This window comes from Dysidea avara, chromosome 10 (genome assembly GCF_963678975.1).
Source record: "Dysidea avara chromosome 10, odDysAvar1.4, whole genome shotgun sequence".
Taxonomy (NCBI): domain Eukaryota; kingdom Metazoa; phylum Porifera; class Demospongiae; order Dictyoceratida; family Dysideidae; genus Dysidea; species Dysidea avara.
The window spans coordinates 14,264,508-14,277,572 of record NC_089281.1 but is presented as its reverse complement, the minus strand read 5'-3'; the positions used below and the strand labels follow the sequence as shown (position 1 = coordinate 14,277,572).

Here is a 13,065-nt window from a genome sequence, read left to right as displayed (position 1 = left end):
ATTCTATTAGGCCAGGCAAAGTTGTTTGTTAGTTCCCGTTTCAAGATTTTCTAAATATCACGCGGGCGGGCGGTCATTATTCATTATGGCTAAAACCTTGAAGAAAACGCTAAATATTACAATAATGAAATTATTGTGAATATTTGAAAATCCATGCGGTGGAAATAGCAATTATAATGAAAATTTTGTGGCATTTCTATTAAACCATGCGGGCGGAAACGGGAAACTAACAATCAACTTTGCTTGGCCTTATCAAGGGAAGCTGCAAGGTAAACAAGTTTACTTCTCCCCTCTCTGTGTTGAGACCCTAGGTGCTTGAGGATAATGTGCACGTTCATTGGAGAGGTGGATAGGTTCCTGGGTAATGGAGCAGTCTGGTGATAATAGGTCCACCCAATTTTTGATTCAGAAGGTTGCTAGTGATGTTCAATGTGGCAATGCTGCATCAGTAATGGCAAGAGTTTGTTTCTCTGCCCATGGTTTGAGCAAGGCAAAGACTTTCTTTTTATTCATTTGAAATGTGCCGTATTTTTATGAATAGACTAGATAACAAGTGTTATATGGAGACGAAGTGCACAGGTATGTTATATTACCACCTTGAACGACCAGGCAACCAAGTGTGTCCTATGACAAAATCAACCCAGTTTTTCCCTTGTTACCACTTCCCAGCACCAAAAATCTTTTGGCAATCTTAACATTAAATGGAATCCTACGCATGAGACCCATCGCTGGGCTCTCCATAATACATTAAATACTAAACAACCTCTTACCCAGTAGCATGTATAGTTGTCACCCCACTTAGAAGTCAAAATCACTGGTATAAATAATTAAAAACCAGTCCCCCAGTAATTACTATTATAAAGATTGATCGATTAACCATTCTAACCTCCCAACAATCAACAGGAGGGGAACAACATTGCATAAGACTACCTCGTAGAAATAAATGTCAAATACGTCATTGCAAGAGAAATGTATGGACTTAGGTTTTCTACTATGATATCCAAAAGGGGACCATTCACTATCACCCCATTATAAAATTTTCAGACTCGATTGCCCATATATATAGGTATCGAAATAAAGCAAGAGTGAGTGAGGTTGTGAAATTAATATACATAGTACAAGGTGAAGCGGAGTGCTGGATCTCAACACATACTGTGGAAGAACATGTCCTTAGGATTTGTAAAATGCTATTGTTTCCACAAATGTAAGTATTGAAATAAAAAAGAAACTTCATGGCTTGATAATTACCACATTTAAAAGTTTTCATGTCCTTGGGAACACACACACACACACACACATACAGTGGTTCGTCACTTTACTTACCTGTTGTTTTTTTTTTAATCCTACCAGAGGAGGTTGGTCACATGTAGTAAGATGGTACTCACAATAAATAACTCAACACATAGATCGGTCACCCAAAAAGACTATTTTAATTACGACACATGACCAACATCCTCCTTGGTTTACCTCATGAACAATCATCAACCAATATCATCTACAGAAAAGTTCATTACCCGCAACACAATACACCTCATTAATAGGGACACCTATGGGGCCAAAAATATGGCCTGGTGACCTTATTAATGAGGTCAAGAAGTATACACTTTTAGCAATGTTTGAAACCTAGCCACTATAACGGTTTCATGTCATAAGATGATGTAATAGTGAAGGTTAATAGTAAAGTGTTGTACCTTCAATATGATAACCTAGTTACCATTGTTGATATGACTACATGACACCACCTTATGCCATGTCACCACACACGTACATATCCCTCTTTATCTTTTTTTTTTAAACACCTAATTTATTATCTGTACAACATGATAAGTCTACAGTGGTCTTAAATTATTATAAATGGTTACAACTACTTTATCTTACATTGATTGCTATACATAAATATATTGTACAAATGTAGTCACCTAACCCAGCACCCACAAAAAAAAACAGCAAGTCAGAACCTTGATATATTCAAGTAGTCAAAAATTGTTGGCACAACCAAAGCAGCACCAATTCCAATTGAAGAATATGTGATGATTTTATATGGTAGTTCCACCCAGGTACGTTTTGATACATCTTCTTCACCACCAGTGGGCATAATGGCTGGTAAAATCCAGAGACAAAGTCGCTTAATAATTAATTTGTCCAGAAATAATATTACAACTCCAATTGCAAATCTTAACAAATACATTTGGAACTCATCCCATGTAGCCAGCCGTACAGAAAAGGGTCCTGTTATATTATTATCCAGTGATTGGTAGAAAAATGATCCTATATTAACTCCTACTGCTGACCCTAAAATGGCAGCTGTGTCACCACGGTCTATTGTCCAACGTTTCTCCACAGGATAAATAGCTAAAGCAAATACTACACCACTTAATGCCACAACTGGAGACAGAGGAAAATGTAGGAAAAACCTATCCCAAGCCTCCATGTAGCAGACACTGAATATCAGAACCAGAACAGATAATGACATTCCACCAATAATGTCCTACAAACACAACAATACCACTCAATCATAACATTGATAATTCTCACCAGTACACTGTGCACTCCCAGATACAGCCGGCTAAGACTAACTGATAAACACCACATCATGGCCAGTAGTACACCATATACAACATTGTACTATACAGCACAACTAACACAATAACAAAAACAGTGTAGTTACCCACCTCATATCTGTTATAGGTAAGGTATACAGTGTAGAATGGTAGTATGGTCGACACTATGGCATGGGTGGATGGGAACCCATATTCCTGCTCTAGGATAGGATTGTATTCCAGTCTTATCACCGGGGGAGAGGCCGGTCTTGGCCATCTTATCAACGGTTTCAGCGCTTGGCCCATATACATTGAAATACTCCATAAGAGTACAGCCTGCCTGGCTACAAAAGAGTCAATATTCCACAGAAAAAATGGTACCACGGTGATATAGAATGGCTCGTATCCAAGTTCAGTAGCAAATCTAAAGAACAAATCGATTACTGCCATAGTCTGTACAGTCATCTTAGGAGAGGGATCGTCAGGGGATTTTAGTTTGCTGGTGTGAATACGGACTGTCCGGTGTCTACCAAATAAACGGGTGGCCGTATGGTTCACAATATTATAGCTCCCATTGTCCACGTATCCATTAGCCTGTTTGTACAACTTGCCAACGTCCTCGCCTTCTTGTTGTTCTTTAGATGGTAACACTATCTGAACTCCACAATAACTCTGGAATTTCGCCACTAGCTTGGGATCCCTCAGTAACTGGACTATAGCGGTGTTCCCCATCCCGGCAGAGCGGTCACAAGAGGTTACCGTAGGAGCCGACAAATTCTTCAGTTGAGAAATTGTTGCGCAAACAAAATTGTTTGTAATCTGATTGGCTAGAAAAAGTCACGCCATACCTGAGCTTCCTTAGCAACGATACTTTGCGCATGTGTATAACGCACGTTATTTAGCACGTGTTACTTGTAATAAAAATGGCGGATCAGAGATCAGGGAAGAAAGTGTTCCAAGACAAACAGAAGCCCGTAGAGATTAGAGCCAGTAATATCACAGCGGCGAAAGGTATCAGTGTAGAGTAGCGTGTGTGTTTTAAACCTAAGGGATTGTTGTTACACCTGCACAAAATATTTTGTTAGGCGTTGCAGATGCCATTCGCACCAGTCTTGGTCCTAGGGGTATGGATAAAATGGTACGTGTAGTTATGAATCAGTACATGTCGTGTATCATCACGTGGTGCTGCAGATCCAGAACTCCGGTGGTGACGTCACGATCACTAATGATGGTGCCACGATTCTCAAACAAATGCAGGTGCTCCACCCAGCCGCCAGGATGGTGAGTCAGTACCACACAGGAGTTGTATGTTACTAGTAGTTGTGTAGTTGGTGGAACTGTCTAAGGCTCAGGACATTGAAGCTGGTGATGGTACTACTTCAGTAGTTGTTGTAGCTGGTAGTTTGTTAACGGCAACTCAGAAACTGCTAAACAAAGGTACTCCTTGATTGGTGTGACTTTATACTATGGTGTGTGACTGGTTTGACTCAGGTATCCACCCCACCACAATATCTGAGTCCTTCCAGAAAGCTGCTGACAAAGCAATAGAAGTGTTGAATGGCATGGCAACTGCTGTAGAGTTATCTGATAGAGAGTCATTGTTAAAAAGTGCCACCACATCCCTCAATTCAAAGGTCAGTACTAATAATCACAGGGATATTTTTTAGCTATTAAAGTTTACCATTCTAATGTTAAAAAATGACCAGTGGCTGACAGTTATTCTAACATTGAAGGTGTCCATGTTAAGCAGTCATGCATAGCCAGACCTTTCTCCACACATTGCTATTAGAGATCAGCATCTGTTCTGAAGGTCCATAAAGTCTTTAAGCAACAAGCCTTGTGTTGAGATTGGGGTCTGGCGATGCAAGACTACATTTTAGGTAAACATATATGAGTAGTACAACAAACTCATGTTTGTACTTTGCTATTTGTATTAGGTTGTGTCACAATACTCTCACCAATTGGCTCCAATGACAGTTGATGCTGTCCTAAAAGTCATTGATCCCGCAGTAGCCACTAACGTTGACCTCAGAGACATCAAAGTCATCACAAAACTAGGGTGAGCTGTAAGCCTGCCATCTGCTGTTATGTCATCATCAACTTGTGTAGTGGCACTGTTGAAGACACAGAACTAATTGAGGGTCTGGTGTTGGATTTAAAAGCATCGCATGCAGCTGGGGGAGTGACGAGGGTTGATAAGGCTAAAATTGGTCTCATACAGTTCTGCATATCACCACCCAAAACTGATGTCAGTAATGTAGTATCCTTATCAGTGTTGGTGTTAACTTGTCTGGTATAGATGGAGAACCAAGTGATTGTATCAGACTACTCTCAGATGGATCGTATCCTGCGAGAAGAACGACAGTACATTCTAAATATCTGCAAGAAGATTAAGAAGGCCGGATGTAATGTGCTGTTCATTCAGAAGTCTATTCTGAGGTGAGCTACAGATGGGATGTTTAAACAATGTTGTTACAAGCATGTATTATGCAATGATTTATTTACATTCATTGTATATGTGTTTCTGAAGGTAGTTAACCAGTCAGCCCAAAATATACATCTTCCATTTGTATACACAATATCCACCCAACCTGACAATATACTAGGCCATAATTAAGTGTGACTACGTATGTTACGACCTAGTTTCTGTGTAACATTCTCCAGGTGGTCCTTGATATATAGCAATATCACATTTCAACAGCTTTGCCTCTTAAAGTCTGTCATGAATTGCAGTTTGGGTTCCGATGTCATTTCCCCCAGATATAAGACTGTGAATTCCAAAATCATTAATTCTGTGAATTATTCACACAGATACAAGTGTGAAGAAAAATTAGGGACGATAAAAATAAAAGGCCACGAAACAAGTATACACCTGCAGCATATACAGCCTGGCAATAATATAGGCATGAGTGAAGTAGGGATTGAATGAGCTGTAAGTGTAGATGTATGCCTTGTTTCAAGACTTTATTTCTATTGCCTCCACTCAAATGTAAAATTTAAGGTTTTCCTTTGGCCCCAAACGCCACTATAGTGGCTCTAAAAAAACAACCTCTGTAACATCCACATACTTCAATGTACAGAGATAGGATAACATTTAATGGAATCCTTGATGAATAAGTTTTCGATTGATATATAAGTTCTAGCGATTGGGCAAAGGGGAAGGCAGTAAAAGCCATCAATATCGAGATGATCAATGCACATAATTCTTCTTTGAAACATTGACGCCCATATATTCTGTGTACTTTAGTGCACGGACTTGAAATAAAGTTTAACGGATTCGCCACGTGGCTAGTTTTTGTCAATAGCCCAATCCGTTGTGAAGTTACGGATGCTTTTGTACAACTATGTAAAATTGTCATGGCAGAAAGTTCCAAGGCTGCTGGCAACGCTTAGGTCTCTGGACGAGGGTGACAGTCTTCGAAGAGGTTCGCCAATGAATGGGGATCGATTCTATCTAAGAAACTTGTAACAAAGGTGAGCAATATAGACAATACAAGGTTAAAACTAACAATATAGCAAACCGGAAGGGCTTTTTAGGATTTTCTCAGGGATCAAAGGGATTATATAATATATATATACTAGTTTATTTACTTTTTTGTACCATAATTACAGTATGGTAGACTAGCATGTACTGCATCAAAGGAAGAAAGGTGCCAGATACTTCATGTGCAATTAAGCACAGGCCCCGACTGAAAAGCAAAGTGGTTATTTCACTGTGACATTATACAGTGTTATAAATAAAGAAAAGAACAAGAAGTGACTCTACAATAAATCCAGTATATTACTGAATGCACTCCTATTCTCGTTCATGGACCTTGTCACTGACCTGAAAATGAAGTGGCCATTCTGCTTCTTTGTCAGCTTTGTTCCACCTGTTATGCAGGAAGAATGGTATGAGAAGTGCCTCTGCACTAAATCTAGCGACCAAGGAAATTACGGGTGATTCTTGTGATAACCCTGTAGCTACTGGAGCCATGATGTGTTACTGCAAATCAACACCTATGTGGTAGTGAAGAAAGAAACAGGATACACTTAGAAGGACGCAAGTCCATGATGCATCATGCACTGTAGCTGCTGCAGTTGGCAAAAGGGCATGTCAGGCTGAAATGATGTCAAACAGAAATCCTTAACCATAATCGAGTTATGCATGGCTGGAGGCATCAGTTAGTTAGTAGAAAATTAAGAAATTTCCGATATTGGAAGGATTTGGGGTCATTTTTGGGTTTAATTTTGTCTAACCAATACTCCCAGGTTGTTGTGTAACAGTGTAAGGCTGGTGATATTTTTGTACATGAAATTCCAAGCCTTCATCATCCCTACTACCGTAGTGTATGATGAGTATGTGTACCTACCCCCTTATACTTTCAGCTTTTCCGCAGCCTATATCATTCCATACCATGTGGGTTTCTGCAACATAGCGCTCAAACATGCAACTGAGCATGTCTTAGTTCTTGGTATCACTATTTCCTCTCCATGCCTTAGCTGATCAAATGTTAAAGGGTCTTATGTTGACTAACTATCAATGCATTATTCTTAGTTCAGCCAACATAGCAATTGTTTCTTACTTTTTTTCAAAAATTTTATTCACTTTTGGATGTATAGTGACCACTTTTGATTAACGTTATCATACATCTCAATATGTACCTCTAATAAATATTGAGTTAGTAAGTACAACTGTCTTGGAATGTTCCTAGTAAATAGTAATTTTGAGTAAACAGGTTCCTTAGTATTGGAGACCGTTCAGTATCTTCTTCTTTCTACACTGACCAACCTTCTAGAAGGCTCAGTGGTGGTGTGTGTAGTATAACAGTTAACTTTTATTCTAACATTCTGATATAAAGAGTGATCACTTAAGTGCTTTCATCAAGCTAGCTAGTTCTTGGTCCCTCTTCAAGACTGCTTGCTACGCAGTTTCATTTGGTACTTAATCTCCAAAATTTACACAGTTCGTGAAGGCAGACTCCAAATCTTTAGTGACTGTTCTATTAGAATATTTTGTTGAAATGTGTATGTACTATTAGAGTGGTTGAATGGGGGTTATGCATGCTGTATATATGGAAGGGCTTCATTTATCTGAACACTTTGTGATTGAATTAGCTCACAGGTATTTGGATAACGGAGGTCTCACTGTAATTATTTCTACTGTCCTAACAAATTACTTCATTACATAGAGATGCTGTCAACGACCTGGCTCTTCACTTCCTAGCTAAAATGAAAGTTCTAGTAGTGAAGGACATTGAGAGAGAAGACATAGAGTTCATCACTAAGGTATGAGTAGTACTGGGCTGTAGTGTTCACCTAAGCCCTTGAAAACCTGTATTATCAAAGAGATAAGCATGTGTTCATTCCCAATGGTTTTGTGCGCATAAATGTTCTGGCTTATGCAAAATAAGGAAGCCAGGGCTCAGATAAATATGAACAAACTTGTAGTAACTGTGTTGTCTGCCACAGACCATTGGTTGTCGACCCATTGCTAGTCTAGACCACTTCTTACCTGAACACTTGGGACAAGCTGACCTCGTAGAGGAGGTTGCCATGGGGACAGGCAAAGTTGTGAAGGTAGGATACTGGTGTGTATGATCATGCGTTCATGTGTGTGGGGGTTAGGTGACCGGAGCACAAAACACAATGGGACGTTCTGTCACGCTTGTTGTAAGAGGTTCTAATAAACTGGTGCTGGAAGAAGCAGGAAGGTCAATTCATGATGCACTATGTGTCATCAGGTGTCTTGTGAAGAAAAGGTGTGTGCTATGTGTGTGTATGTATAATGCTGTGCATGTGTCATACCCTGTACATACACCACCACACACGCACAACACACACTTGTGAGCGTACCTCTTGCCCTTCCCAAGTGTTAATTAACATGGTAGTGTGTTGGTGTTACGAGTAGTTGAGTTGTCAGAGTCCTGAGTATCCAGTTAAGCTAGTGCATGTGAGTGCTCTAGGACATGCTTACCCCAGCATTTACAGTGGAACTTCTCTTAAAAGGTTCTCCAAATTCAGTATTCAACAATGTCTAAGTCTTAATAGAGAATGTGTAACACTTACTATAGTATTATATGTGATCCTATTTTGGAAAATCAGTCTTAATGTCGCATTTGAAATACATAGAAATCCACACTTACATGTGTCACCACTAAAGCACTTATGCACCTAGTAAAATATTTCACAGAATTTCTTGTAATTCAGGGTACTGACTACCGATCTAATCACTGTAAAGCTGAGTAGATGTTTGTAATGCCTTATTTTAATCATAAATATTCCAGTTGTAAATTAAATTGTGACATTAAGACTGATTTTCCAAAATCCAGTCACATATATGACTAACATCTGTTGTTTGCAGAGCTATCATATCAGGTGGTGGTGCTCCTGAAATAGAAATGTCACTGAGACTTATGGAATATGCTCAGACACTGACTGGCTTGGAATCATACTGTGTCAGGGCATATGCTGAAGCCTTTGAAGTAATCCCATACACCTTGGCTGAGAATGCAGGTCTAAATCCTATTGCCGTGGTAACAGAGTTACGCAAGCGACACTCAGAAGGAGAGAAGAATGCTGGCATCAATGTCAGAAAGGTTAGAACCAATAATGTCCACAAATAGTATTTGATGTACCATTCGGTTGGCAAATTATTGTGCTAATATCACAAAATCTCTAATTGGTGCACCACTGCAATTTACTTTGTTACCATATATATATGTTGTTTTTTTGTCAAGGGACAAATTTTGTGAATGTGATAACTTTAATTGTGAAAAGGTCAAAAATATTAGCATTCCAAGCACTTCCATTCATAAAAAAATACAATTGTGAAGTGAGTATTTGCAAAAATTACATCCCTTGAAAAATACCACGTATATGGTAATTTTAAGAAGTGTATTGTCTGATGTAGTGTTGTATTCACTACACACAGGGCACCATCACTAATATATTAGAAGAGAATGTAGTCCAACCATTGCTAGTGTCAACATCAATGCTACGACTTTCAACAGAGACTGTACGTAGTATCATGAAGATTGATGATATTGTAAGTGGCTGTGTGTAGTTCACTGTGCTTGTGGTATTTCATATATTATCCCAAACCATTTCAAATTCAAAAATGATGGTTCAATATTTTGTTGCTAGCATCCATTCCATTTGAGTAAAGTATATGTAATTAAATGGAGCTCTGTAAATTTCATCCCTCCAAATATTAGCTGCCCATACATGGTATACTAGTTCTATAATCGCTGATCTTGATGTGTCATCCCACAGGTCACTACAGCAAGGTGATGATCAAGGGATCAAGATGAAATGTTAGGAGGTCATTGTATTAACAACACATGTCATCAATCATACATTATTATTTTATTTGAAAATTTAAAACTTTTCATTCCCTGATTGTTGTGGTGGGTGTGATGTCATTCAAACAATCTTCTCTGCTTGACTGGTCAATAATCCCTATAGTGATGAATAAACAGGTTTAACTAGTTATACCAAACTAGTTTTTCAGGATGGTATGGTGGAATTTTATTACACACACACAACAGAAGATTTGGTGAATATATTTTGTCAAGCTAAAATGCTATCATCCAATACAATTTTGATAGTTATACCTACCTCACTGCCATACTGATGGTACACTAACCACACTACACAGTCTACATCACAAACTATAACTACCTTGATAGGGTAGACGGAGCTCACTAGTCGAGCAATGCTAGCTCTCACGATCACAGGTATGGTGGATGAAGTGGAGTAGATACGTTTTGTGATGTCCACAAAGGCCATGATGGGGACATTGTGACGCTGTCTAATACTCTCATACTGTAGCAGGTGAGACCGGTGACCTATTGGGGAACAACAGAGCTAAGCATATTACATTGTAAGATTTGACCCAACAGTAATGACTGTCTAGAGGTCTATGCCATCAATTATACCTGGTACCGGTAATGCAACAACATCTGTGAGGAATTAAATTTTAGATTTATTATATAGAGAAACCACAGCATACAATATTAAAATACATGTTTAGGTGAATAGTTGGTGACTGAATGTGATGTCACAACCGTTGAATTTAGACATGATCCAGTCTGGTTCAGTGTACGGGTGATCACAAATTTTGTCCCAGAGATAGTCAAAAAGGCAATGGCATGTATCAACAACTGATTTCTACACATTTGTTACAACTTGCAAGCCCTGTCTGCAAAAGTGACTGGTTGGTTCATGTAACCTTTAGTTAGTAAAATGTTAATCATCCTATTAATGTGTGTTCTATCAGAGTTGCAATACCCCAGAACAAGATGTATGTTCTATTAGAGTATTTCACTCCACAAACAAGGTGCGTGTTCTATTACTCACCAACATCACTTCCCATGGAGGCGGCACCCCTCAACAGATCAGTCAAAGTTGACACATCACCAAACCCCAAGTTAACACCCAGGCCAGCCAGTGGGTGAATAGTGTGGGCAGCATCACTGGAGCAAGAAAAAATAACCAATCAAGAGGGGTGACACCACTACAAACTTACCCGACCAACACAATCCTATCCTGTACATATCGCACACTGTGGTGTAATGCTAGTGGATAGGAGCCTATACTACCTGAAGTGACCCCTGAAATGTGTGGGGGCTGTTGTTCATCATTAACCAGTGGAGTACCTGCATAGTGATAGAGCAACCAACAGGTGGATCCGCATGATTACACCTAGCTATGTTTGGGATCTGGTTACTACAATAAAGTGGTCTTATTTAAACAGGTGGCCACTAATTGAGGTACCTGATAATATCTGGTTGAAGAGAGAAGACGTGAGCAGGTCTACCCACTGACTCCTGGGATAATAGTCACACTAGGATGATAAGAACCTGGTGAAATAACCACGGCACACAACATTGTTAACTCACCAGAGCAGCATTAACTGCTGTAATGAAGTGGACACCATCCAATGACATGAGCTGTTTAGCATGTTGTGGAGTAGTGGACCATACAAGAGAACTGGAACTGTCTGTTAACTGTATTGGATGTGATAGGTGTGAGTATCAAGAAGTGCACCACTTTATAACAGACCAATACTTTCAGTCCTATACACAATAAAAGGTTTTCCATTTCAGAGGTACTGTACGATTGTCCATATTCAGAATTTATTGTTGTCATTTACTATTTGTTGTACTGCCAGTCACCTACTCATAAACTGGCCTGTACACTACTCAGGTGCTGAGTCAGTGCAGATAAATCTTCCTGGGGAAGGACGTGTCTAAAAGGTGAATGGGTGTGGGTACCCAGAGTCCCACCTGAGCTACTCAGCTTTTACGTGAGAGTGGACAGTTGGCATTTGCGTCCCACCAGGTCCCCATTTATACAGCTGGGAAGATTGCTTCCCCAATCAACACCAGGTTCCCTTAATACAGCTGGGTAGACTGCTTCCCCCAGGTCCACAGTAATACAGCTGGACAGACCCAAAATCCACATTAAAGGGTAGCACACACACACGCACACTACACTCACTGGCAACAAAGCTATCGGTCCGGTTGGTAGGAATCTTTGCCAGGCAGTTCTGTTATCACCAGCCTGGACCACATAAACACACACAGTGGATCACATGGGATCACATGATCACTACACTCACATAAGATACATCCAGTTTAGCCACCACAGCCGATTGATTATATTTCCAACCAATGGTATTCATTCCCGCTAGTTGTCGAATATTAGACTGTGCTCCATCTGCACCAACCTGACCAGATCATGTGATTGGGTCATGTGAGACAGATCACATGAGACATCACATTACTCACTAATAATTTAGTCTTAATCTCCATCCCATTATCAAGGGTGATTCCCCTCCATGATGTTGATGACTTGTCTAGTGTAACCACCCTCCTACCTCGCTGCACTTCCACATTACCACATTCATTCACACGGTTACACAGTACATCAGTGATCAGATCATTCTCCACTATGTATCCAATACTGGAGTGGTGGGTCGGGTCAAATAACACAACTGAATTGGCACAACTGTCCCATATCTAAAACATGTGACTTGAGTCAATACCTTATCTCGTCAACACAGACTGTATTGTTTCTTTGTCACTCCCGACCAAATGACAAAAGAAAAATACAGTATGTGTTGACGAGACTATTACTGTGTAATTGGTCGCAATATTTCACATACTCAAAAGGTACATAAACAATGTTTTACTGTAATTCACTTTTGTTTTTGCTGTAAAGTAGTTTCTGTATGCAAATATGTTACACAAAATTTTTTTTTGCATATTAAACTAGCTAAAGAAAGTTTCCAAACATTTATGACTGGTGCTTACTACCCTTAGCTAAATACTGTAGCTATTGGCTAGCTTTCAGATTGCACAAAAAAATGAAGTGAATTACTATGGGGTGCCGTTTGTACCAAAATTGTACAAAAATGCCTTATTTATAAACTATAACCATACTTTATAAATCAATGCACTACTTTATAAATCATGAACATATACTTTATAAATCATATGCATGATTTATAAACCATATACTTGATTTATAAACCATATAC

At 39.3% G+C, this 13,065-nt stretch overlaps 3 protein-coding genes across 4 annotated transcripts in view; 1 reads left to right on the top strand and 2 right to left on the bottom strand.

The window, feature by feature from the left end:
• Window positions 1–1,823: 1,823 nt before the first annotated feature.
• On the bottom strand, window positions 1,824–3,383 carry LOC136269020 (sphingosine-1-phosphate phosphatase 2-like). The gene is made up of 3 exons (XM_066064488.1): window positions 2,673–3,383; window positions 2,536–2,625; window positions 1,824–2,488 (listed from the first exon to the last, which is right to left on the bottom strand). The coding sequence occupies exons 1-3, from the start codon at window positions 3,270–3,272 to the stop codon at window positions 1,952–1,954; spliced, it is 1,227 nt and encodes a 408-aa protein (XP_065920560.1). The 5' UTR covers window positions 3,273–3,383; the 3' UTR covers window positions 1,824–1,951.
• Window positions 3,384–3,413: 30 nt separating this feature from the next.
• LOC136269017 (T-complex protein 1 subunit delta-like) lies at window positions 3,414–9,920 on the top strand. Its single transcript, XM_066064485.1, has 14 exons — window positions 3,414–3,551; window positions 3,626–3,678; window positions 3,732–3,821; window positions 3,869–3,977; window positions 4,032–4,174; window positions 4,478–4,599; window positions 4,650–4,788; window positions 4,840–4,979; window positions 7,712–7,808; window positions 7,992–8,099; window positions 8,148–8,281; window positions 8,884–9,118; window positions 9,454–9,567; window positions 9,795–9,920. Exons 1-14 carry the CDS (start codon window positions 3,464–3,466, stop codon window positions 9,810–9,812), a joined length of 1,590 nt encoding a protein of 529 aa, XP_065920557.1. The 5' UTR covers window positions 3,414–3,463; the 3' UTR covers window positions 9,813–9,920.
• Window positions 9,832–13,065, bottom strand: part of LOC136269019 (ubiquinone biosynthesis monooxygenase COQ6, mitochondrial-like) — a 19,841-nt gene continuing 16,607 nt past the window's right edge. For both annotated transcript variants that reach the window (XM_066064487.1, XM_066064486.1), the window contains exons 4-12: window positions 12,314–12,544; window positions 12,145–12,252; window positions 12,024–12,086; window positions 11,423–11,530; window positions 11,298–11,367; window positions 11,050–11,179; window positions 10,881–10,996; window positions 10,203–10,369; window positions 9,832–9,980 (exon numbers count right to left, since the gene is read on the bottom strand). In XM_066064487.1, the coding sequence (XP_065920559.1) occupies window positions 9,945–9,980; window positions 10,203–10,369; window positions 10,881–10,996; window positions 11,050–11,179; window positions 11,298–11,367; window positions 11,423–11,530; window positions 12,024–12,086; window positions 12,145–12,252; window positions 12,314–12,544 (1,029 nt within the window). In that variant the 3' untranslated portion in view covers window positions 9,832–9,944. The remainder of the gene's footprint in view (window positions 9,981–10,202; window positions 10,370–10,880; window positions 10,997–11,049; window positions 11,180–11,297; window positions 11,368–11,422; window positions 11,531–12,023; window positions 12,087–12,144; window positions 12,253–12,313; window positions 12,545–13,065) is intronic.